The sequence below is a fragment of the Lingula anatina genome, chromosome 1 (assembly GCF_051362555.1).
Source record: "Lingula anatina isolate TDL-2025a chromosome 1, LinAna3.0, whole genome shotgun sequence".
Taxonomy (NCBI): Eukaryota; Metazoa; Brachiopoda; class Lingulata; order Lingulida; family Lingulidae; genus Lingula; species Lingula anatina.
In genome coordinates this window covers 21,139,402-21,163,500 of record NC_141767.1, presented here as the reverse complement: position 1 = coordinate 21,163,500, position 24,099 = coordinate 21,139,402, and the positions used below count along the sequence as shown (strand labels likewise).

Here is a 24,099-nt window from a genome sequence, read left to right as displayed (position 1 = left end):
CTCCCAGCATGCATTGACGTAAACAAAAAAGATGGCGGAGAGAGCAGCCGCATTTAAAGCTCTCTGCGCCTTTTATGTGCTTGTGATTGTCTCTAAAACTATATGTGCGTTAACTGAATGGAAGGAAGGCCTTCAATATAACAGGAATTATGTCAACAGTGCTGCAAATTATTTGACACAAAAGGGAGATATGAACAGACATGTTAAACTATCCCCGCAGCAGGTGGGCGAAGTTTCGCGTACGTCACGTGCGGTCCGAGGCAAAGAAATTAGAAGGAAGATATATGAAGAATACAAGGATTTTTATACAACTATTGGATTACAAGTTGTAGATGACAGTGTGGCTAGAAGAGAATATATGGACGCGGTCAGGAGGGAAAGTGATTCAGGGGTGTCAAATTTAAACACGGTGTGGTTATCCGTTTTCCGACCTAACCCATCAGGGACTCTCACTAAATACAGTTAGATATAAGAGACGAACACCCTTCCTCTTGTTTACTTGTATAAGCACCAGCTTCTCTGTATTCTACTCGGGGGCGTGTTAGTCTGTTAAAGGTGCATTTAAGTCAAGTGATAACAACTGTTTATTTTGGGGGGGGGGGGGGGGGGGGGGGAGAAAGGGGAAGGGGGGGGGGGGTTAAATGACAATTTTCCCACACTTACCGATGGTGAATGAATCCATTCTGACTTTCAAAATTAGTCTGTTTTTTTTTCAGGACTTTGTTTTTTTGTAATAATCTCTTAAGACATTTTTATAAAGAAGAGATTATTACAGTGAGTAGCCATCTATGAATTAAGGTCCCGTGGTCATAAGCAAAGATATCAAAATAATTGCGAAAGCTGCTGCTTTGGTGGTAAAATAGAATTTATTATGTTTCTATGAGTTGTTCACAATGTATTTATTGTGAAATATGAATCTCATATGAAGAGTTGTTATCCCTTTAATTGTTTTGTGACAATTGTTTGGATTTTTAGTTAGAGAAACAGCAAGAAGAGAAACTTCCAGGGGATGTCCTTGTCATGAAGAGGCTTTGTTCTGCTCTAAGATTTGGCAGACTTCCTGATAATGGTAATAATTGTTCAAATCTATCAATATGACATTTTTAGTTTTTCTAAGTACAAAAGATATATTTGATACTATTTTATGATCTATTTAATATTATGATACTACTGCAATTTTTCTTGATTATTTCTCAGTGATATGTGACGTTTTAAAAGTAATGTTTCATATTGTTTAACATGAAAAAATTATTTTTATCAAGAGGTATGAGAAATTTTCAGGTGTTACATCCTATATTTCTACAGTTGTCAGTCAGTTTTATCAGAGACTGATATATTGCACTTGACACCTTACATTTTCTCATAGTTCTTTATAAATGTTATCCATGTTTTACTGTTCACAGTACTTATCAAAAACTTCCATGATATTATTATTGTACATGATTTTTTACCAGAGGTCCCTCAGCACACATTGCCAAAATTTGTATCATATATAAGTGAAATGAAAGGACACAAAGGCAGTATATTGGAAATAGGCTCTGGTTATACAGTTTCCCTGCTGGCTGATACTACCCATACATATACAGCTATAGCACTGCTCATACAAGGTGAGTTGTTTTTAGATACAAGCTTAATAGTAACACATGATAAAATAAAGGTAATTGGATTTTTTAAAATGATTACATAGGTTATCTAAACCAGTTAAGATTTATAGAAATTTGAACTCTCTGTGTCTAAACATCTCCACTTTATTTTATAAACACATCAGTACTAAGGCAATCAAGCAGTTGTGGGGATTGGGGGGAGACTGAGCCATTTTCATTTTTTCAAGTCACAAGTGTGATAAGTCTTTCAGATACTGCTTTGAGGGCTGAGACTGGTCAAAGGATGTCTAAGTTCAAGTTAATATTTTTACCGTTTTTCTCTTCCCCCTGTGGAAGGTATAACTAAGGGCAATAAGATATTACCTTACTATAACACTTCTTTATCACAATGACCTTATTGAGGTCACTAAACTCTTATTTGTTACAACATAATCCTTAAAAATTTGAATAAATTTTAAAATTTCATGCAATTATACTTATTACAATGATCGGAATTATGTGTAACATTAAAGTTGTTGCTGCCACTTATTTTTCTTCTAAATCTCATAATGATACAATTCCCAGGAGTCTTCTCTGTTTTCTCTCTAATTTGAAGGCCTTATGTACAAAAAATTAATTATTGTAAGTTATTGTAAATTACCACTTCACAGTGATGATTATACCATACATTTTTAAATCAAATTAAAAAAAAAACGCCCAATACTATTCAACTAGAACAAAATTCTATGTGAACAAGAACATATATGAAGCAGCAAAACCCAAACCTTACTCCATCACCTGTGTATCATTTTTTTCAGCATCAGACTTAAACATCTTGGCCATTTGTTTTATTTTGTTTTCCAGATTCAAAGTTACCAGTAAAAGAAAATTTAACTTACCATAGTATCCCAAACCTGTATGTTGGCTCATTGTTTCAAGACAATCTACCAGCAGCTGTTGAATATCTTTATAATGATAATCAGGTAAAGCAAACAGCATTAAAAAATTCATGTTTAGTACCGTGATGCAAAAAAAAAAAATAATAATAATAAAATGAAAAAAAAAAACATCGTTTACAGGGTATTCATATATCTGGCATAGAATCATACATTTTATGCTTGAAGTTCTAGATGAAAAAGCAGTATTATATGATGCTTTTGTGAATAAGACCAAAGTTGTTGAATGCATTTTGATTAAATTGATAATTATCAGACTTCTGAATGCATAGAGCAGTAAATTCTGCATACCTTGAAGTGCCAATCCACACAATGTTGTACAGTTGGTTCTGTATTCTCATTTTCTGTAGTTTAAATCATGTTCTGGATTTTGCACTTCCTCTGATTAGGATGCTAGTATGCCACACTTGTTCTTTCCAAATTATTGTTTTGGTACACATTTATACACCTGGACTAGTCTGATACAGCTGCCCATTTATTCATTTTCAACAACTTTTTAAAATTGAATATAATAGATACATGCATTTCAATAGATGTTAGATAATTTTTTTTGCTTTGCTCAAAATTCAGGTTCTTTTCAACACTATCCTACTCAGCAATTTAACTTCCATGGTTGGTGACCTTCTACCTCATGAATATGAAGAACTATTAGCAAGACTTTTATCTCTGGCTAGAAATACTTATGTAGCAGACATCAGCACCAATAATAAGCATATGGTAGGTATCATACTGTGCACTTTATGCATTAATTGTTATATGGCAGAGATAAGATATACAGGTACTTTGATCATGGAGAAATAAGGAAAACTGCTGTGCATCATTTTTAAGCCTGTTAATTTTTATAGAGGAGTTATTTTTCTCTGTATGATGTAATGCAAATGTGCTTTGCTGTTTTGATAGATTCTAAAACCTGGAGACCTTATGTAGGTCACACCAACTTGCACTTTATATACAAATTGCTCGAGCAGATGTGGCTTATTGCAAAGTTTTTTTACGGGTATTTTTAGTAGTATACCATGCATAGGTTGTTGATGATTTTTTTATAAAATGATAATTTGTGTTTTAGCTCAATTTTTTTAAGAACTGGGAAAACTTGCCAGTGCTTCTCAACAAGTGCTGTACTGTGGCTGGTCTGGACTGTGTTGTGGAACAAGTCAAGGGGTATTTTGGTGGATGGAATAATGGTCGAGAAGACCTGTACAAGGTACAGGTCCTCACTGGAACAAGAAATTTACCAGAAAGTTTTTGCGAAAAATCATTACTTGAAGGAGAGGTTTGTATTTAGACTTTTTGACAATATTTTTTTGACACTGAAATATTTCTTACATTAATTTTAAAATATTTGCATTTTAAAATGATTTGTTTGAAATCCCATTAATTAAATATAAGATTTCTTATGTGACAGGGAGTCTGGAAAGTGGTGTACCTTCAAACAAGTTTAATCTACATTATTTCAGCCTCCAGTTGTGCTGAATTTATCCTATTCTGGTTGTTTTCAGTGCTACCTTCATTTTGGAAATGAATCTGAACCAGTTGCCATACATTATAATGATGGAAGTCAGCTACTTGTCCCTGAAACCAGTGACTGTATCCCACTCCAAGTTATAAACTACATAGGTAATGATAACTTTGAAATGCTTATGTTATAATATCAGTTTTCATAATAGGCTACTTATAGTGATACTGTAAGTATTTATAAACCATAGTTTATTTGGTTTAAGTTTATGTTGTAAAAAAACAGTGTTTTATATTATAGTAATTTAAAGAATGAAATTGAATTGGTGTTTATGTAATAGGTATAGATATATATTTAAAAACCCATTAATTGAAGACATTTTAAATATTACTTTATTAAAATTAACATATTGAATATATATTTTATGATAAAATTGATTGCTAACAATACACAATTTACAGCAGCAGTGATATCAAATTGCTGTACAGATTTCATGCAGATTTAATAAAGAACTTGAGAAACATCTATGCTTTTGAACACAGGTCCCATACAATCCACCAAGGAAAGGTTATTGTATCAACTGTTACATGTGCCATACCGTGACGACCAGAGATCATGTACTCTCTACATCAATGGTTCAAACATTGTTTCATTACAAGATACACCTGTAAGTACATGAACAATGGAATGTTGTGTTCTGTGTAGCAGGAAGCACCATTCTTTTAAGCAGCCCTCATAAGGATGCACAGTTATGATCAGATTATCAGTCTTTTGAACAGCCATCAATGTCATAATTGAATTGTGATTTCTAGATTTGACTACCCACTTCATTTCATATAATATATATACTGAAGCATGAGCTATATGTTTATTTGTCTTTTTCATAATAGTGTAATAATATTGCCATAAAAAACTAAGGTCTTTATTATGGAAAAACCATAATCTTAAGTGATAGCAGTCTTGTAAAAAAAGTTAAGGGAGTTAAGGTTATTTTACTGTGATGCATTCCCTTGCTGGTGGTTCAATGAATATAATTTTGTGATCTAGGTAAAAACTGGCATTGATTCACATATGTGGAGCTGTGAGGAGAACCCTCAGATGCATGCTTTAGTGAAGAAATTAGTAGACTTGGACCCCTCATTGACTGGTACAGAGCCACATGAAAAGGTATGTGTGGTAAAATAATAATAATAAAAAATACTTTAATGTTTTTATAATAATACTTTTATTTTTTAATGTTTTCATGACATTATATGTGTTGGAATGTCCGTGATCATTGTTTCTGTTATTCCAAATATTAGTGTACTTTTCTTTTGCCCTCGGTGGAACACATAACAATGTGTCTAAGTGATCATTAATATTTTCAATTTTTGAAAAAGAAAAAAATAGTGATTTTGTTTATTTAAAATTTTTTATGCAAATACACCAAATCTCACTAGTTTGAAATACATCATGAAGGGTACTGAGTGCCCAGTCCTTCGATATCTTCACTAGGGTTTACACAGTGCCAAAGCAGGGCAGATTTCTCCTCACAATTTCAACCAGAAGCAGCCTCAGGAGGACAGGGGAGCAAGGGTGCAACAACCCTATGAGCAGGTAAACTAACAGGAATGGCAGATGTGTTTAAGGAGTAGCTTCATGAAATGATTTAAGTGACTTTTTAAGCTTGATATAAAAAGTAGTTAACCAATGAAAATTTTAAATTAATTTTAAGAAGCAAAACTGACCTTGGCATTTTCTGTGATGCACTGCTATATAAAATATACAGATTTCTATTATGTAAACTTTGCAGTTTCATTTAAGAATGAATTGATTCCATTCTTGCAGGTGGATAGTGTAGCAGAAAGATGGAACAGGTTGAACAATGATGTAAAGGAAGCTGCTGAGAAAGACCAAGAACAAGTACAAAGGCTTAATAAACAGTGGGACCGTGAAGGCAATCCACCCTTGCCACAGCAAGACCCAGTGTTAGTCAGGCTAGACAAAACATGGCGCAGGGAGGAGGATAAGGTTGGCCTTGACCCTCCAGCAGTTCAGGGTCAAGTTCAAGGCAAAGTTCAAAGCCAAGGTAAAGAATCCCTGTCCAGGAATATAGACCCTGCCTTAACAAAGGATGAAAAGGAACTAAGACTAGCCATGGGATCATTGGGTGGAGTTAAGGGAATGGAAGGTAAAGTACTGAGAATTATGCTTATTGCATTGTATAAATTAATTGTACCACCAGCGTTAGCGCTGGCGGTACACATGGTTTTAGTCCCGTCCGGTCCGTTCCGCCGGCTCCTGCGGCTCCGCCGGCTCCGCCGCCATGTTACCGTTACCGCTTCTCCTCCTAGACGGTAAGGGCCCCCATACCCATCTCTTGGATTTAGGTCACCTATAATCTCAACTCGTTCCACGTAAAATTTGGGCTTTGTCAGTATTGGGGTCTAGGTGTGACTCTCATTGCAATGCACCCTTGTCCAAAAATGGCAAAATTAAATGCTAATTATCTACCCTACGGAAGGAATTATGGGAAAAATTTCTACAGATGGCTTTCCAAAAGTCATATGTGTAGATTTCAAATATGCCCTTGGATTTGACCTTTGACCTTTATTTCAAGGTCAAAGGGGCAAAAATTTTCAAAAAAATGAATTTTTTTACGAAAAAAAATTTATTTGCGCTGTTATTCAGACACCACACAGACTTAACCAATAATATTATTGGAAAATATTACCCTTCAGGTCATCTTTCATCTGTGTGAATTTGGGGTCAATCGGTGCATTTTCACGGGTGAAGCGGCCATAAGATACCGAAACTGAAAACTGTCTGTAATTCGGGAACCGTTAATGCTAGAGACCCATTCTTTTTTGCATTTTGTAGAGCATGTAAAGCCCAACACTGGAGGTGGTCTCCGTTTTTTTGTATTCCATACGGTTTTTGAGTTACGCTGTATCAAAAAGTACATATTGGTGGTGAAAGCAAAATGTGCAGTACGGTAATGGATAATAAATTTTGAACTCTGGAAAAATAAAACATAAGGCTTGGCAAAGCAGACAACTTGTGGTCAAAAATGACATTATTTCATCAAATTTGAACATCTGGAACTTCAGAGCACCTCCCATTTCAAGAATTTTGACCAAAATGACCTTTTCTTTATTTTAATTAATTTTTTCTGTAGGAAATTTATGGCACATTAAGGTAACACCGAAATTATAACATTTAGTCCCTTATATCTCCAAAACTGGCAGAGATAGGTCCATAGTTACTATTGAAGTTGAATAGGAAGTCATATACTGGCAATCTTACTGTGACCTTGAAATTGACCTTTGACCTACTTTTCACCATAAATTGAACTTTGCAAATTTTGCTTCCCTTTTATCTCCAAAACTGGCAGAGATAGGTCCATAGTTACTATTGAAATTGAATAGGAAGTCATATACTGGCAATCTAAATGTGACCTTAAAATTGACCTTTGACCTACTTTTCACCATGAACTGAACTTTGGAAATTTTGCTTCCCTTTTATCTCCAAAACTAGCAGAGATAGGTCCATAGTTACTATTGAAGTTGAATAGGAAGTCATATACTGGCAATCTAAATGTGACCTTAAAATTGACCTTTGACCTACTTTTCACCTTGAACTGAACTCTGCTAATTTCTTTCTCTTTTAACTCCAAACCTGGCAGAGATAGGTCCAAAGTTACTATTGAAGTTGAATAGGAAGTCATATACTGGCAATCTAATTGTGACCTTGAAATTGACCTTTGACCTACTTTTTATCATGAATTGATGTTTGCAAATTTTGGTTCCCTTTTATCTCCAAAACTGGCAGAGATAGGTCCATAGTTACTATTGAACTTGAATAGGAAGTCATATACTGGCAATCTTACTGTGACCTTGAAATTGACCTTTGACATACTTTTCATCATGAACTGAACTTTGCAAATTTTGCCTCCCTTTTATCTCCAAAACTGGCAGAGATAGGTCCATAGTTTCTATTGAACTTGAATATGAAGTCATATACTGACAATCTAAATGTGACCTTGAAATTTCTCTTTGACCTACTTTTCACCATGAACTGAACTTTTTTGAAATTGGAAATTTTGCTTCCCTTTTATCTCCAAAACTAGCAGAGATAGGTCCATAGTTACTATTGAACTTGAATAGGAAGTCATATACTGGCAATCTAAATGTGACCTTGAAATTGACCTTTGACCTTCTTTTTATCATGAATTGAACTTTGCAAATTTTGGTTCCCTTTTATTTCCAAAACTAGCGAGATAGGTCCATAGTTACTATTGAACTTTAATAGGAAGTCATATACTGGCAATCTAAGTGTGACCTTGAAATTGACCTTTGACCTACTTATAATCATGAACTGAACTCTGCTAATTTCTTTCTCTTTTAACTCCAAACCTGGCAGAGATAGGTCCATAGTTACTATTGAAGTTGAATAGAAAGTCATATACTGGCAATTTACTGTGACCTTGAAATTGACCTTTGACCTACCTTAACTTAACTTTGATTGTACCATTTTAAGTTATATATATATTTTTGCGTATTTTGAAAATTCTTGTTGATTGCATTTTTATAGCTTGTCAAGCATAAGACTGGTGGCTGTGTCCCTTATTTTGTGTATGTGGGGGTCTATACGAATGCGCTTGCTCCAGCTGGTGGTACAATATTCGGAGGCGGTATCGCCTCTCTGATCCTCTAGTTATGATGTTGGACTAAATGTTGAAACCTACATGCACTTGCACACCTTCATCTGTCTTTACAGTTGTGTAAGGTGTCTTGTTGTAACTTGAATCTTTGTTCATATGAATACTTCTTACCAATTCAGGGAATCCAGTCATTGCTCAGCCAAAGAAACCAATAGAAACTGAAGGACAGTTGCCTGAATTAGAAAAGAACATAATTCATCAGAAAGTGAGCAGTCCCAAATATGTTCAAAATTTGAGAAGTATACAGCATGGAGGCACAACAACAACACTTAAAAGTGTAATCCGTGAATTTGATCCTTTAAATAAAGAACCAGTACCTCTTGCAGAGCAGCATCAAATTCCAAAACCAGTACCAAAACGAATCCATGGAAATGCCAGGAAAATTTATAGAAATAAATATCAGGGTGTGGAACAACAGGACAGTAGACAGGCTGATTATTTAAAAAATGATCTGGTACAAAATGGTGCTGATCATTTGGGTCCTGTTGGAAAGATTGAACAGCAGCCAGTGGTGTTTAAGCCCAGGGAACAAGGTGGTCAGATAGAGGATAGGAAAGATGGTATGGTGAGTAGTTTTTTTTAAATTCATTATGTTTAATGGATGTAAATTCTCAGAGTTTAAGGTCAGATATTTGTGTTCACTCATGATCAGGAGTTGAAATAAAAAATTACAAGTATGATAGCTCGAAAGAATTTTTACTTCAAATTTTATTTTCATTATAATTAAGTGATTGTTAGCTGCTGGAAGCAAAACTCCATAAAATACAAGTTAATCGATGTATTCTTTTGTTATTGTTTATTGCAGAGGAGGCTACTTCAGAATGATGCCCAACAAGGCCTATCCTTAAGTGTTAGGGAAAAACTAGACAAATACAAGGAAGACTTTAAGAAAACTCTCATGAATAGATATAAAGGTAAAATGATAATGTGAAGAAGAGTGACATTAACTGTTTATAAATGTTTTTATTGTTTGAGCCTTATATGTATAAAGTGACTGAAATAATACAAAAGTTATTTGTATAAAAATATTATTTTCTAATGGTGCAAAAGTAGTGTCATTATCGATTTTGTCACTCACATTGTTCATGTATATCACTTGCTTGTTCCTCAGTGTTTTTTGTACAACTATGCTTAGTTTCTGTATTTCCATACTTAAGCCCAAAGAACAAAGATTGACAATGACCATGATCAAATTGAAAGCAAAAAAGTGACCTCCACCCAAGGCCCAGTTAAGAAAATGGCATCTAAGACAGCAACACCATCGTCCTTGTCTTCAAAAGAGCCCTTGGTCTCTTTAAATGGAATTAGAAAAGGTTGTTATTTGCTTTCATTACTGAAATTGAATGTTTTAGTTGTTTTATTACGGATGGTTTTGAGTGAATTGAATTTTATGTGATGAGCATCAAAATGCATTCTCTTCATAACACCTTCATTGTATCTATACCTTTTTTATGTACAGACACAGATGTGTCTGTACATATAGCCATCATCTGCGTCTGTCGTCGCCGTCGCCGTCGTCACTGTCGTCGCCGTCGCCGTGCACTTTTACCGATAACACGATAAGTGGAAAACCATTTTACCTTTTGACTTGAAACTTGCAGAACTGATGAATATTCATAATACGCAGGTCAAGTTCGAAAATCAGCATGATCGGGTCACTTTTAGGGAATTTATGCTGTTTCTTCACTTTTTTCAGCATATATGCAGCACCGATAACACGATAAGTGGAAAACCATTTTACCTTTTGACTTGAAACTTACAGAACTGATGAATATTCATAATACGCAGGTCAAGTTCGAAAATCAGCATGATCGGGTCACTTTTAGGGAATTTATGCTGTTTTTATGTACAGACACAGATGTGTCTGTACATATAGCCGTCATCTGCGTCTGTCGTCGCCGTCGTCGCTGTCGTCGCCGTCGTCGCCGTCGCCGTGCACTTTTACCGATAACACGATAAGTGGAAAACCATTTTACCTTTTGACTTGAAACTTGCAGAACTGATGAATATTCATAATACGCAGGTCAAGTTCAAAAATCAGCATGATTGGGCTATTTTGAGGGAATTTATGCTGTTTTTTCACTATTTTCAATATAAATGCAACACTGATAACACAATATAAGAAAAACGGATTGGCCAATTGTAATTATACTCACAGGAGTGGTCAATCTTACTAAAACGCAGGTTGAGTTCGAAAATCAGCATAATCGGGCCATTATTTTAGAAGTTATACTGTTTTTTTCACATTTCCTCAGATTCAATTCTTAAGCATGTTAACAGTCTCATTATTTAACTAATAAGATGCCTAAAAGTGTTTGTTTGATATTTCCTGCATCTTTTTGGCATATTCATTGTGGGACTCAGAACTCCCATGGACATGAAGCCGAATGGTAATCAAATTTTCTACATGTCCTTGCTATTCATAGTCAATAATAAAAATTGGTGATCATTATTCTATAAATTATTATGTAATGTTACATCAAAATTGACAAAAATATTTTTGTACTGCTTCTGCAAACATTATGGAAAGAAAACTGTGTTACTTATTATTATGTTTAACTTACAAGTATGATTTTTAGGATTGGCATGCAGTTCAAATTAGAAAGCCAGCTCAATTGGGTTATCATTTATTATTGAATTTATGCAATTTTGTGTTAAATTTTCATTTTTCTCATTCTGGCTCTTTCTAATTGTAAATTTGAACTTTGATGGACCTGAAGCCTTATGCTTTTACTTTCGTCGTTGTTACCTGTTCTGCATAATTAAAATTTGATATTGACTGTGCAGTTAAACATAATGTACTATTGCATCAGAATTTGCAGTCTCCTATTTTTGTGCATTATTGTTTTGTGCTTTTCTTAAGCTGTGTCTTATGGGACAAATTTGTGTGGTCAGTCTGTAAATTCCCCTTGGGTATTCACTAGGTTAAGTTTAGTGCTATAAACTCATTTGCCTGATTAGTGGCCATTAAATGAGATTTCATAAATCACACTTGTTGATATTTCCCTGTAAACTCCCAAAGGTTAAGCTCTCTGCTAGATAACAGTGTCCATAATAAGGAAGCACTGAATAGCAGCTTCATTAGATTATATTTTTGTTGTTTTCTTTTTAATTTCTTCTCCAACACTGGCATTTTTAAGATGTGACTTTCCCATCCACCTGAGGCTCTGCACAATTTCTGTATTTCCACGTAAGCAGTTGTATTGGTATTCATGTCTTTAAACACTAGTAATATTATTTTATGCACTGTCATCATTTTTCTTATATTGGGACTTTCATCATGTGAATTTTAACTCTCATGGTCATGAAACTATAATCTTATTGAAGGGGTGGATTGAGACCATCTTCTGGGTCTCCTGGAAGACAGTTAGATTTTTTATATTGATGGGTATCTATTTTTTTCTTTTGGAAGACCATCAAAATGGAAGATGGATCAATAAAGATACTTTAGAATACTGTCAAAAATATTTCTGGATCTGCTCCTGTTATTGACCATGTTACCTGTTGTGCATAATGAAAAATCAGTGTTGACTGACTGCTATTATAAGCATTATTTATTGTTGCATCAAAATTGACAAAATGACCTCTTTTGCATCTTTTTTTTCTGTTTTTTGTCTGTACATTTGACAGCTTTGCTGCCTTGTTTAAAAACAATTTACTGTCATTCCTGTGTTTTTAAGAATTGGTCAAATGAACAAGGTTGTTTTTTATTTTCAGATAGTACTGACCAGCAAGCAGCTGCAGCCCAGAAGTCAGAGCTGGGAAATAATGAGGTAATAGAAGAATTGATGCTGTGTGCATTATTGCATCAGGTGTAATAATTGTAGAAGACTGAATCTTTGAAAAAAGTTTCAATTTTGTGTTTGATTTTACCCAACAAGTTTTTGATTGCATCTGTCCCCTTTAATGAATATCATAATGATTAAGGGTGAAAATGGCTAGAAAGGCTTTGCCAGTTGAATTTAGATTGGTTTTGATGCAATGTTTTTCACATGATGAATACTACAGCAAGACATGTAAATCCTGGCTGCAAATTTTCATGCAGAAATAGGCCAAAATATTTCATTGATATGTGCTAATTGCTATTGATAGCTCATTGCTTAATGTTCTTTGCTTTGCTTCATAAAGTGGTCTTTATCTAATGATTGCCCTCATAGTATCAATTGCCAAATTAACCTCCACATGAAACAGAGATTAAGAGAATGAGCTGTGTGATGAAAGTTATAAATTAAAGAAAGCTTTTGTAACACCATCAATCCCCATGGCTTTGTTGAGTGCTTCCCAATTACTGCTGAATCACACCGCATGTTGCTAAAGCTGGCTTGCTATGCTACAGGAAGAGGAGGAAGAGGTGGTGGCTGAAGAGATGGAGGAGGAAGAAGAAGCTTTAAATGATGAATATGATTTTAAGGTAGGAGAGAAGCATAGCTGCAAGCGTGACTGCCTCTAGTTCATTATGCTGATCAGGGCATGAAATCTATTTTGGTCAGAATATTTGATTGACTGCCTCTTCATAGTGGAAACTATGGAAATGACTCCATGTGTGTGCATGCATTAGTGTGTAGCAGATGATTTGTGTTTGGATACCTCACACGACTTCTTAGAAACTTTATGCAAGACCCATATTGACCTCTTGTTAAAAGTAGAAAATTTTGTCGTTATTATATATCTTCACTTATGATTTAGTGAATGATAGCAGTCACTGTTGTAAAGAATGTACGTAAGAAATCAAGATGATGTTTGTGAGATACAGTTGTAAACAAGCATGTACAATGTAAGACATGCATACATACAGTGAATATAGTCCCAGTATTTTTGGAAAAGTACTTTGTTATTTTGATAACTGTTCTTTAATAGTCTCCAGTGACTTCTGTAAAACCAGAATTAAGAGAACCAGCAAGAACAGTGAGGGAGAAACACCAGCCAATGGAACACACATTTGGACCAAAACATAAGGAGGAAAGTGTGTACGACTCTGAGTGGAAACTGATCAAGAATGACATCGCTGCTCTGAATGGGAAAGAGAGAAACTTCTTCAGTGTTTTGACCTATGGTATGAAAAGTGACAATGTAGTGTAGCCAATTATATTTTTAAAGCAGCTTCAATGGTCCAGAACCATGAGGACAATGTTAACTTGTAACTTGCATATGATATATTAATGTCACAGACATCTCAAGTGCACCGTCAGTGGTGTTGGATTCTTTTATACAAAAGCTTTAAGCTTATGTCTTATGATTCTAGACTTTTGAGATCTGTAAAAATAAAGATTGCAGTTATGAGGAGATTTCTTATCTTAATGTAAATTAGATTTTTCCATCAAAACAATATTGAAACTATTGGTTTCTATAGACCTGTGTTGTTTGTACCCTAGGTGGTAACCAGCAGGTGTTACTAGGAGCTAAGATTGCTCACAGGTATCTCAACTCTACTGTTCTCTCTGTACTTGACACAAGCAGTGCCAGACATATGCAAGGACTTAGGTAAGAAACCTACTGATACATGTAGATGGCAATTTGGTAAGAAAATATTAAATGAATGGTATCTACAAAGGTAAAAAAAAAAAGTTATTGATGACTTCTAGATTTAGAAAATCATGAATAAAGAAGGAAAACACCTATTACACTTTTTGTGTAATTTTACTCCAGTTTAAATGGCTTCATGCACTGAAAAAACTAATTTTTCAGGAAAATGATAACAAGCTTGGGTGCTAAGAATTTCCTTCTCTTGGTGAATAACTTGAGTCCTGGTACTGTGGATAAAATTGTCAAGATGCCAGAGATATTTCAGATTCAGGTATGATTGAGTCAGCTCATTATGTTTTATTGTTTTATTGTTTTACCTACATGCCAGGAACTAAAAATTGCCTCTTCTTTGTAACAAATAAGTTGATGAATTAAAAATTGAAGGCACCTCTACAGATTTGATTGGGTAACATGTTGACCTGAATAATACACATTGGTTTAGAACATTGAATTATCAGATGTGAAAAAAGGGATATTTTACATTAGTCAGTAAAACTTCATGATGTAACATTTGTTTTTACAAACTAACTTCTAAAATTTACTCTGTACAGACATATGTTATAATCTTTGATATTTTGATAACAAAAAGAAAAACAAAGCTGTTCATATTTACCTTATTGTTTTAGCATATTAAAATATGTATAGATTTACACTATATTATGTTACAGATTTTGGGCTTGGAGACCTTTCATCATCTAACATCTCTTGGTCAAGGTTTCCTGTACTACCTCGGTCACTTGCTGACCATGGCTCACACTACCTACCTTGAAGTCCCTTCTCCTGAGCAGCTGGTTATGGCTGACCTTTTACTTGGGAACAGCACAGGTGCAGAGCAAACCCATGCAGTTTTCAAGGTAAAGATTTATGTGAGAGATAGGGAGTTTTATTGTTTTTTTTTACTTTCTTTTGTGGGTAAACATATTTCTCTTCTCAGTTTTAAATGGCAGGGTAGAAATATTATTCTTTTCCTATATTGTGTAAAAAAAAAGGGGGTTGAGAAGTGTCTTAGATATGATCATGAATAGGGAAACTTTGAAGGGGATAGGATTTTTCTCCTTCTTTATCATTCACTATCATTAAAATGGGCACAATTTAGATCCCATTTTCAATTATGCTTTACTTATACCCAATTTCAGTATTAGAGGTAATATTGTGAATGCACTGATGCTTCTTTTTCCTGCTTATCATAGGGTATGATATTTGAAACTTTGAAACTGCATGGGTTGGAGAATGAAGCTGAAGTTAGCTTGGTAGATGACGTTGATATTCTTAGAGGGTACACATTGGCCACCAAACTGGTTAAAATAACTCTAGGACATATGCAGAGAACAGTGAGTATTAACATTTTGAGGAAAAAAGTGACTTGCAGCTAATGTGTACACTTATGTTGTTATTTTAAGATTAGTCTCACAGTAAGTCTCAGGCTGCAATGAAAGATTGTGTCACAGGTTGGCCTCAGGAAATGAAGAAAAACAAATCATTTACTTCCTCCCATTTTTTTTTGCAGGGTACATGGAACTAATTTACATTTTTTTGCTGGCAGTTTTTCTATTCCTACTATGCCCTTGCAGCAGTTTGTGATGTTATTGTCAGTCCCAAGCCAAATACTTTTAAAGTTGAAGCTGCAAAGTGTTGTAAATTTGTTCAGCTATGCCATGGCTACCATATTTCTACTTTAGGTCTGCAGATTCTTAGACTTTGGTTTTCTGTAGGGCCAGCAGGCTTAAATTTTTTGGCATTGACTGTTGTAGATATTTTTGTGCTTTATAAAATTCAAATCTTAGTCTTGTGCTTGCACCAGGTGTAAATTCCAATTAATTATTATCATTTTCAGGTTGTATTGGATTGCCAGGACACCAGGGCAAACATTCAGCTGACTCCAGACAAGCAGTGCAGAGTTGGGGTCTCCAAACAAGAAACCAGGCTGGCTAGATGCATGGAGGGAATAGGTCTGGAGCTCTTGCTTGGCCTTGGTTTGGATAAGGTTGCTAGGTCAGAGTTTTACATTTTTATAATTAAAATGAAGTTACGCTCAAGTACAAGAGAAAGATAGATCATACTGTGAGGGTAGTGTAAGTGCTTCAAGCAACTCCAGAGAAGCTGCATTTTGATTTCCTTTGAAAACATATTTTAAGCTTAGAGAATTGATATTATTGTAAATTGAGACATAAAAAGGGGAAATATCATTGAGTGAATTCTGCATTTATAAAATTATGGGAAATAATGATTTATTATAGTACTACTATAACTTGTTTTCACAGGATTTGTTGGTGAGAATTACATGTTTAAAAACAGCATGTTGCAGTGGGTAAACATACTGACTTTTTTATGATTTCAATACACTTTCAGGAAGAACCTGCTGAGGGAGTACCTGTCCCTGCCAGTCTACCCAGACATGTGTCCCCATCACTTGGTATGGTACAACAACACCCTGGTATACCATGCTGCAGACAGTACACGCCGTTTTCTTCAGTCTTCCACTGAGTTGTCTAGATTGATAGCAAGTCAGGTACAGTAATGCAAATAATCAAGCAGTGTAGCATGGAATGTGTACTAAAATGTTAATTTTGTGAAGATAGCATGTTAATTGAATTTTTTTCTTTTTTCGTTTTTTGTGTGTTTGTATTGATTATTTAAACCTTGCAATGGAATTGGAATGAGAGCTTTTTTGAAATGACTTATAACATAGTAATTTGGGAAAGATATGATGTGTATGTATATGTCAGCAAATACATGTAATATGTTTTAATCTTAAAGAAGTTACAGGGACGTCTGTTTTAATGATATGCATTAAGAAAGAGCTTTTAGCTTGTACTACATCTGTTTCAGTTTTTGGGTTTTTAATTACACAAATTTAAGTTGTCTTGAGTTGTGGTGGGACCCTTTATTTTCATCTCTTTTGAAATGGAAATGATATATATTGGCATCCTGACTAATTTCAGTGCTACAAATGCACATGAATTAAACAAAGTTTTTATTTTTCCAGGCAGCTGTAAGTGTACTTGGAAATGAGATTTACACCCAGCCTTTTTCATTTATGGAATATAAAAGCATGGAGGGTAAGAAACTACTGAGAAAAAATTGAAAATATGTGTTTTTGGTATCTTAACTCGTAGATTTTAAGCAAGAATAGTCAACCAAAATGACCAAAATCGGCCCGGAAAATGCATGCTAAAGTATATTCATTCCCAGAAGTAAGGTGTGTTTTTTGGTCCCTGTCAACTCCTTTCCATAGAACTGCGATTTAACAAAACATTTAGCACAAAATCTATGTTTGAAAATGGCTCTTATATGCCACTTCTAGCCTAGAAGTTCAACGATAAGCTCTCTAACATGTGGAGACCATGCTAGCCAATTATTAAGGCTATAGATAGACTGCTTTTGCTGCAAACTGGTCACATTCATGTTCATAGGTCAGTGGAGCGAGTGATGTCAAGCTGCAGGCTCTGATTGGATTGTATTTGTAGCTCATTTATAGCTGCATGTCATCTTTTCTCAGCATTTTTGTTCAATTTGAGGTATTAATTTAAAAATCCATTTTGTGAATTTTTCAGGAGAGATGATCAAACTCCTTGCTAAACATTACAAAAACAGCACCTTCATATCCCTGCACAGTGAACTTGAGGAGGCAGAGAAACTGTATCAGGAAACATGGAAGATGAATGTCACCAATATTGTTATAACCAGCCTTGCTGTGGACCAGGATTTCACTACCAAATTACTGCAGAGTCCTGATTTTTTGAGATACCAGTACTTTGGTAGGTGACCTTATTCACATTGAATGTGTTTTCTTATTAAGGCTATACTTCAGTTTTTAGTAATAGATTGCAAATGATTTTTGTTTCCAGGATGGTGTAATTTCATTATAGATCCTTTTAGTTTTTTTGTCTTTACCATTTCAAAATTTTAATCTGTATTATCATTACACAAAAGAAAGAAGAAAAGACGCTTGATGCAATACAAATACCATGCATATTAAAAAACCCCTCTGTTTTGTATGCAGGTGTTCAGGCTTTTCTGGACTCTGTTATGACCATGGGCGATGATGAATTCAATCTGATGGTTGGGCAGATGATTGCAAATGGAGTCACTTCTTTCTTTCAGTTACCATCAGCAGAGGTAGGTCATCATGTTGCTTTTGGAAAAAAAATAGAAAAATGTTGTTTCATAATATATTATAGTGTTTCATGAAATAGAGTTGATATGCTATGTTCTTTTCATCATTGTTTCTTAACATTTTTTTTCTTTTGGAATGAACAATTCACATTTAGATAATTAAGTTTAGTGCAATAATGTTGAAACATATAACTGCTTGCAAACATCATATTCTCCTGAACATTATAAATTTGGATGATCCTGTATTTAAAGCAGAAAAAAATTCTTGGCATTTTTTTTTTCTTGATTATTTCTAGATGCTGTCTTTGGCATTTGCAACATTCTTCCCAGAGTCTTTTACTGGTCGACCACTGAGGGGAAATGGGACTTTAGACAGAAAGGTTGGTTAATTGTAGCAATGGTCTTGCCAGGTGTGCATAGGGAGTCCTAGAGGTCCTAGTGCACACATGGAAGTCTTGTGGTTATTTTTACCTAATTATACTACACAACAGTAATTACTGTGATATAAGATTTCCACGACAGTAAAAATCTCTATTGATTTCCATGACAAAGTTTGAGCAAGTCTTGACAATAAACAGTAGAGGCTCAACAACCTCAAAACTTTATTTTAACTGTATCCTTCATACTGTATACCAAAGATAAAGATTTTCACTGTTTATTGTCAAGACTTGGTAATGTTGCAAACTTCAAACTTTGTCACTCCATTTGCATGTTTTTTGAAAATGAAATTTGACCCAACATAAATAAATGTTGCTGTAATTCCCACAGAATTCCTTTTCTGGCAAAACTTCAAAAAGTAATGAATGGTGCGTGCATCATCCATCAATATTTAATTAAAATATTTATCTTAGCTCATATGGTTGTTTTATAATCATTGAAAATAACAATGTTTCTAAACTTTTTTGGATGAGTGTGCATATAGATAAGACTTATGTTTAAAAAAAAAAACTGTAATTATAAATCCCTGATTACTAGTTATATATTGACTCTGCAGGACATTTACTACCTGAAGCACCATCCAGCCCCAGTATTTGAAAATGCTGAACTAAAGATGCTGGGAGAGGTACATAACTGTATTCAAAAAGATTCTGTTTTATCATTTATTTGCATAGAAGTTGTCTTGAATAACTTTATGATGTAAATCACAACCCATCACAAACCCTTTGCTAAATAAACAGATGAATGAAATATGATTACCATACTTTCATTGTTGATCATCAGTTCAAGGATACTGTGTAAAAGCCATATTGATACTATACATCTGCAAATCATTTTGGTTCCATATGTTATTTAAAATTGATGAAATTGTCATTATTACTTTGTATCAGAGCGCAGAAGCGGATGTGAACATCAGTATAAGTGCTGAGCTTCTTCAACCACCATTTATGCAGTCTGCATCCTTCCCATGGAAAGTGGTCCGTGTAGATGTCAGGAACCTCACTGTCACAGTGAGTTTTATTTTATTAATAAAAATGGTGAATTGATATCAGATGACATGTGAGTGGCACCTTTGAAGGTACCAACCCTTGGCTTGGTTGAAGCATTTGTGAACTCTGTTAGGAAAAACTACTGCAAATGCCTCAAATTGCTTAAAGATCAAATTAAAAAACACTGTTTACATATAGTGATAATATTTGTAAAAATCTATGAACTTGTACTCAAGCATATCAGCAATCAGATTTTTGTTATGAATTGATCCCTTTTTTTCTGAATTCCAGGTTAATCATCATTTTGACTACCAGCTAGATGGCCACGATAGAAAGTATACCCTCCACTGCCTGGCCCATAGTAAGTCCACTTATGAGGTATACCTTATCAGGAAAGGGGATGGATTCAAGATTCCATATGGGGATGTTCATGGTATGTACCTTATTACATGAATTTATGGTAAATATTTATTTCTTGTAGTTTGTGAATGTGTTTAGGATATTAAGTTCTAAATGTCAGTTGTTTAACTGTAATTTAACTGAGCCTAGATACCCTTTTCATGGTTATGATATTTTTTTATTTCAGCTATATCTTTAATTGCCCTTCTGAGAATGGGATTACTGGAGCCCATAAAAACCATGTTTTATGATCTGTTCCTGACACTGCCCTTCTATGAAGATATGGCTCCATGGAATATTGGTCAGTTCAGTTTAACTTTTCATTTTTTTGTCGGTAACAGTATCTGAATACCAAAAGTAGTGAACATTCATACAGTTTATTAACTTAAAGAAAAAATACCATTACATTTGTGTAGCAGTCTGTAGTTTTAACATTTGTATATATCCATTATAATTAAAAATTTTTTCACCTTCATAGTGTTTCGCAGTGGCAGACTGGAATATATAGATTATGACACCAAAGACTTTACTTTCAACAAGATGGTGCCTGCTGCATACCAGGTAAAGTTACTGAATTTAGTGGTCTCATTTACAAGTTCTCAATGCAGATCTCTCACTGATAAGTTATATGAAGAAACTGTACACACAACATGAAGTTATAATGTATTATACTTTCATTAAAACTCCTGTAAATTAAAAATACACAATCAAATGTTAATTTTTGGTGGGAAGCTCAAATAACTGATTGGTCTGATTTTGTCCGGTATTATTTTTGAATGACTTTGAATACAACCATTGATAGAATAGTAGTAGAAAAGAATAGTAGATGTTTAGTATATGAATTTTACAGAGTTCAGAGTTTTTTTCAAGGTGATGGCAATGCTGATGAATTATGAGAGAACTATCAATGATTTTGGACATTGTAAACAGCATGGAATGTAAGCATACTGGTTTTTGAATAAGTAAAAACTGTTAAATCGGTTTTAACAGATTTAAAATTGTTTTGGAAAATATGGCATAAAGGAAAATAAAAAAAATGTGTATGTGATAGCAGAAAAGTAATGTCTTCCCAGAATTTAAACTGTGTCATTTTTACCTTTTTCAGAAACCAGTATAACTTCCCCTATGTATCCCATTGTGTAGGAAGTGACTATGAAGGTCCATGCAAAGTAAGTACCACCTTCTATAAGAAAATCCCAAAGACAACCAATCATTCACTTATCTCCCCCTGCATTTTGAAAAATGAACTGAGGATATAAGGCATTCTCTCTCTCTCTCTCTCTCTCTCCCTCTCTCTCTTTTCTCTGTTTTGTAACTTTACTTATTCATTGAAGCTATTCCATTCACCAAGGTGACTTTTTTCTTTACACCTTTTAGTGCATATAGGGAGCATGGTTGATTGTCTAATGTTTATGGAATTATGTCTACTCTATATCTGATTCAGGATTCAAGATACCCTGTCCCATGTGGTGACTATACATGTAAAAGCACATACATTGAATGCTTGAAATCTCTAAGTGAGCTAGAGAAAAAGAAAATGGAGTGGAAGCAACGAAGTAAGTGAGAAACTATTTTACAGGTATAATCACATTCATTTAAACAGTTGAATAGTTTAAAATTGAAGTGTCTTTCTGAAATGGAGCGTAATATTAAAACAATTTTTTAAGAAATGAGAAATTTATACGTCACTCTGCTTTAATTTCCTTTCATGCACAAATAGATTATGTAGTTTCCAAGTGTGTTTGCAACATTGCAATGAAGTGAGTAAAGAGCTTGTATTGTGATTGAGGTAGAGTTATTATTAATGAAGAAGGCTTGGATTTGTGCAGACACTGGATGTCATCTTCATGTTTAAATAAAAGTTTTTGTTACATTACAGTGGTAGCCAACTTGAAAACTCCAGGTTTTGTATACACAGGTCGACAGAACCTACCATACACTAGTGGCCAGTGGGTAAGACAAGTATTTTGTAAGAATGAATATTTTGATTGAAAAGCTATATTGTTCTTAGCTTACTTTAAAGTGTTGTTCTTCATCAAATTTACAAAGAACTGGTTCTGCTTGCTAATTATGATTTCATTTTCAAGCCCCTTGGTTAACATGTAAATGCAAAAGTAATATTTATATATTTGCTCAAAATGGATGATATAATAATTTATGTGGGTGCAATATCTTAATCATAGCTTTTTTTTTTACATTTAATTTTTAGTCGTTTGGACAATTTGGTGCCAAAAATCCACAAAATGGAGTATATTTAAGACAAAGACCACCTCAGCAAAAAAGTTACTCAGGACCACAATTTGCACAAGATAATCAAAGACGACGTTTTTGGTAAAATTTATCAAAAATTCCAAATTAATCCTTTAATATGCCTAGATACTAGACAAATTGATTTGTATAGACTCATTAGTTACTTGTTATTTTCTAAATTGTTATTGTAGTTTGATTGCTGTTATTATAGAGCAAATTGTTAGGTCATAGTTACTGTAAAAATTTACTCTACCAAAAAGAATGACAGATATATAATTTTTTTGGTCAGATATTTGATTTCCAGTGATTTGTATGCTGTTAGTTGTTTTTTTTATAAAACCCAATAACTTACAAATATGCTCAGGTAAAAACAGGTTGTTTTAGGATAGAACTTATTATTCTAATCAGAATTGTCTTTTTTAGAAGTTGTTATTGAATGCTATTAATAGGCTTTTTATGCTCCTTTATATTATCAGAAAATAAACTTACATCTTGGAGTAGTAAACATTATTTGATACAAGACTGTTTACAGAAAAACTTAACTTACACAGAAAGTATGATAACACTAGCTCTATTTTCCCTTTCTCTGTTGTTTTTGAGATATTTACATCTTACGTCATTTAAATATAGCAAGATATTTTATAATGTATTTTGATTAAATATTGATTGAAACATAATGAAGTATATTTTCCCCTTCATACGAAAGCCATGCCAAACTAAACAGTAGATGTATATGTATGTGTATAAATGACTTTTTGTTCATTAAGTATGTTATGAATCATAAGTTACATATTCAGATGTTAGGATCTATATGGATGTTAGCATCTATATCTATATGGATGGATTTAATTATGGTTTATCAGCTTGTACCTTGGTGACCTGTTGTTTGGTAATAGTTAGGACCTGTTTGTATATATATGCACATGTGATAACATCTATAAGTTTAATACATTGAAGTCACTATACCCCAAACTTGTGATATTAGATTTCATTTTTGTATATATGTCTTAAGTACATTGTACTTTCTAATCTCAGTTGGTGACTGTTGTATGTCCAGTCTTCCAGACACAGTTCATTTATATTTATTGGTTTGCGAGGCTTTTGGAAATTAGTTTGGAATGGGTATGGTGAAGAATGAATATTTTGAAGGGAAAAAAAGCTGGTAATACTGCAGTTACTGTAATAGGTTGCTAAAATTGAATCAGGGTTTAGGACAGCATTCTTGATTTTGTTTATGAATTTTCAAGTTTTTATCTCAAGTGGGTAGAAATTGAGTACAGTAATGCCATTGTATAATATTTTAAATACTTCTCAGTATTGACCTTGAATAATATTTTCATTCAGCCATGTATTAATGAAGAATAATGTATTGAAGGTGGCAATTTTGTTCAGATCAAGATCTAAAAGATCAGTGTTTGTATTATTACTGGGTAGTGTGAATCTGTCTGGTTTCTTTAAAATTACTATGAAGCAATTCCAGAATCAGCACAAGTGTACACGCTGTGATATGTTATTATTTGTATAACCAAATTTGTGTGAACAAGCTTGTATCATAGCTTTTTTGGTTTTCGTGGGAATATTACTTGTGTCTTTAAAAAGTATGTATTGGGTCTCATTCCAGAAAAATGATAAGTTGCAATGATTGACAGTTTGCTATTTACTTCTTGTTGAATATATTGAATTAATT

The 24,099-nt window shown here is 34.0% G+C and overlaps 1 protein-coding gene across 3 annotated transcripts; it reads left to right on the top strand.

Moving 5' to 3' along the window:
- Positions 1-16: 16 nt before the first annotated feature.
- On the top strand, positions 17-22,744 carry LOC106176663 (uncharacterized). 3 transcript variants are annotated; one of them, XM_087007030.1, is made up of 37 exons: positions 17-409; positions 976-1,069; positions 1,455-1,607; positions 2,448-2,566; positions 3,110-3,256; positions 3,606-3,812; positions 4,039-4,156; positions 4,538-4,662; positions 5,043-5,162; positions 5,490-5,591; positions 5,823-6,063; positions 8,817-9,262; positions 9,503-9,611; positions 9,855-10,010; positions 12,415-12,470; positions 13,034-13,108; positions 13,555-13,750; positions 14,070-14,178; positions 14,383-14,491; positions 14,889-15,074; positions 15,411-15,551; positions 16,055-16,212; positions 16,570-16,729; positions 17,207-17,279; positions 17,775-17,978; positions 18,224-18,339; positions 18,633-18,716; positions 19,331-19,399; positions 19,665-19,784; positions 20,055-20,196; positions 20,350-20,463; positions 20,641-20,723; positions 21,033-21,100; positions 21,268-21,331; positions 21,607-21,718; positions 22,042-22,115; positions 22,372-22,744. In XM_087007030.1, exons 1-37 carry the CDS (start codon positions 32-34, stop codon positions 22,495-22,497), a joined length of 5,154 nt encoding a protein of 1,717 aa, XP_086863156.1. In that variant the 5' UTR covers positions 17-31; the 3' UTR covers positions 22,498-22,744. The 3 variants fall into 3 exon arrangements, with proteins under 3 accessions (XP_086863156.1, XP_086863141.1, XP_086863151.1); XM_087007015.1 differs by having other exon boundaries at positions 5,823-6,165; XM_087007025.1 differs by lacking the exon at positions 13,034-13,108 and having other exon boundaries at positions 5,823-6,165.
- The last annotated feature ends 1,355 nt before the right edge of the window (positions 22,745-24,099 follow it).

Bases quoted from the DNA above. Each gene is read 5' to 3' on its own strand.
- LOC106176663 (XM_087007015.1), top strand. From the start codon at position 32: ATGGCGGAGAGAGCAGCCGCATTTAAAGCTCTCTGCGCCTTTTATGTG. The intron at 3,813-4,038 runs GTTTGTATTTAG...GGTTGTTTTCAG, and splicing joins AATCATTACTTGAAGGAGAG to TGCTACCTTCATTTTGGAAA. The intron at 4,663-5,042 runs GTAAGTACATGA...TTTGTGATCTAG, and splicing joins TTTCATTACAAGATACACCT to GTAAAAACTGGCATTGATTC.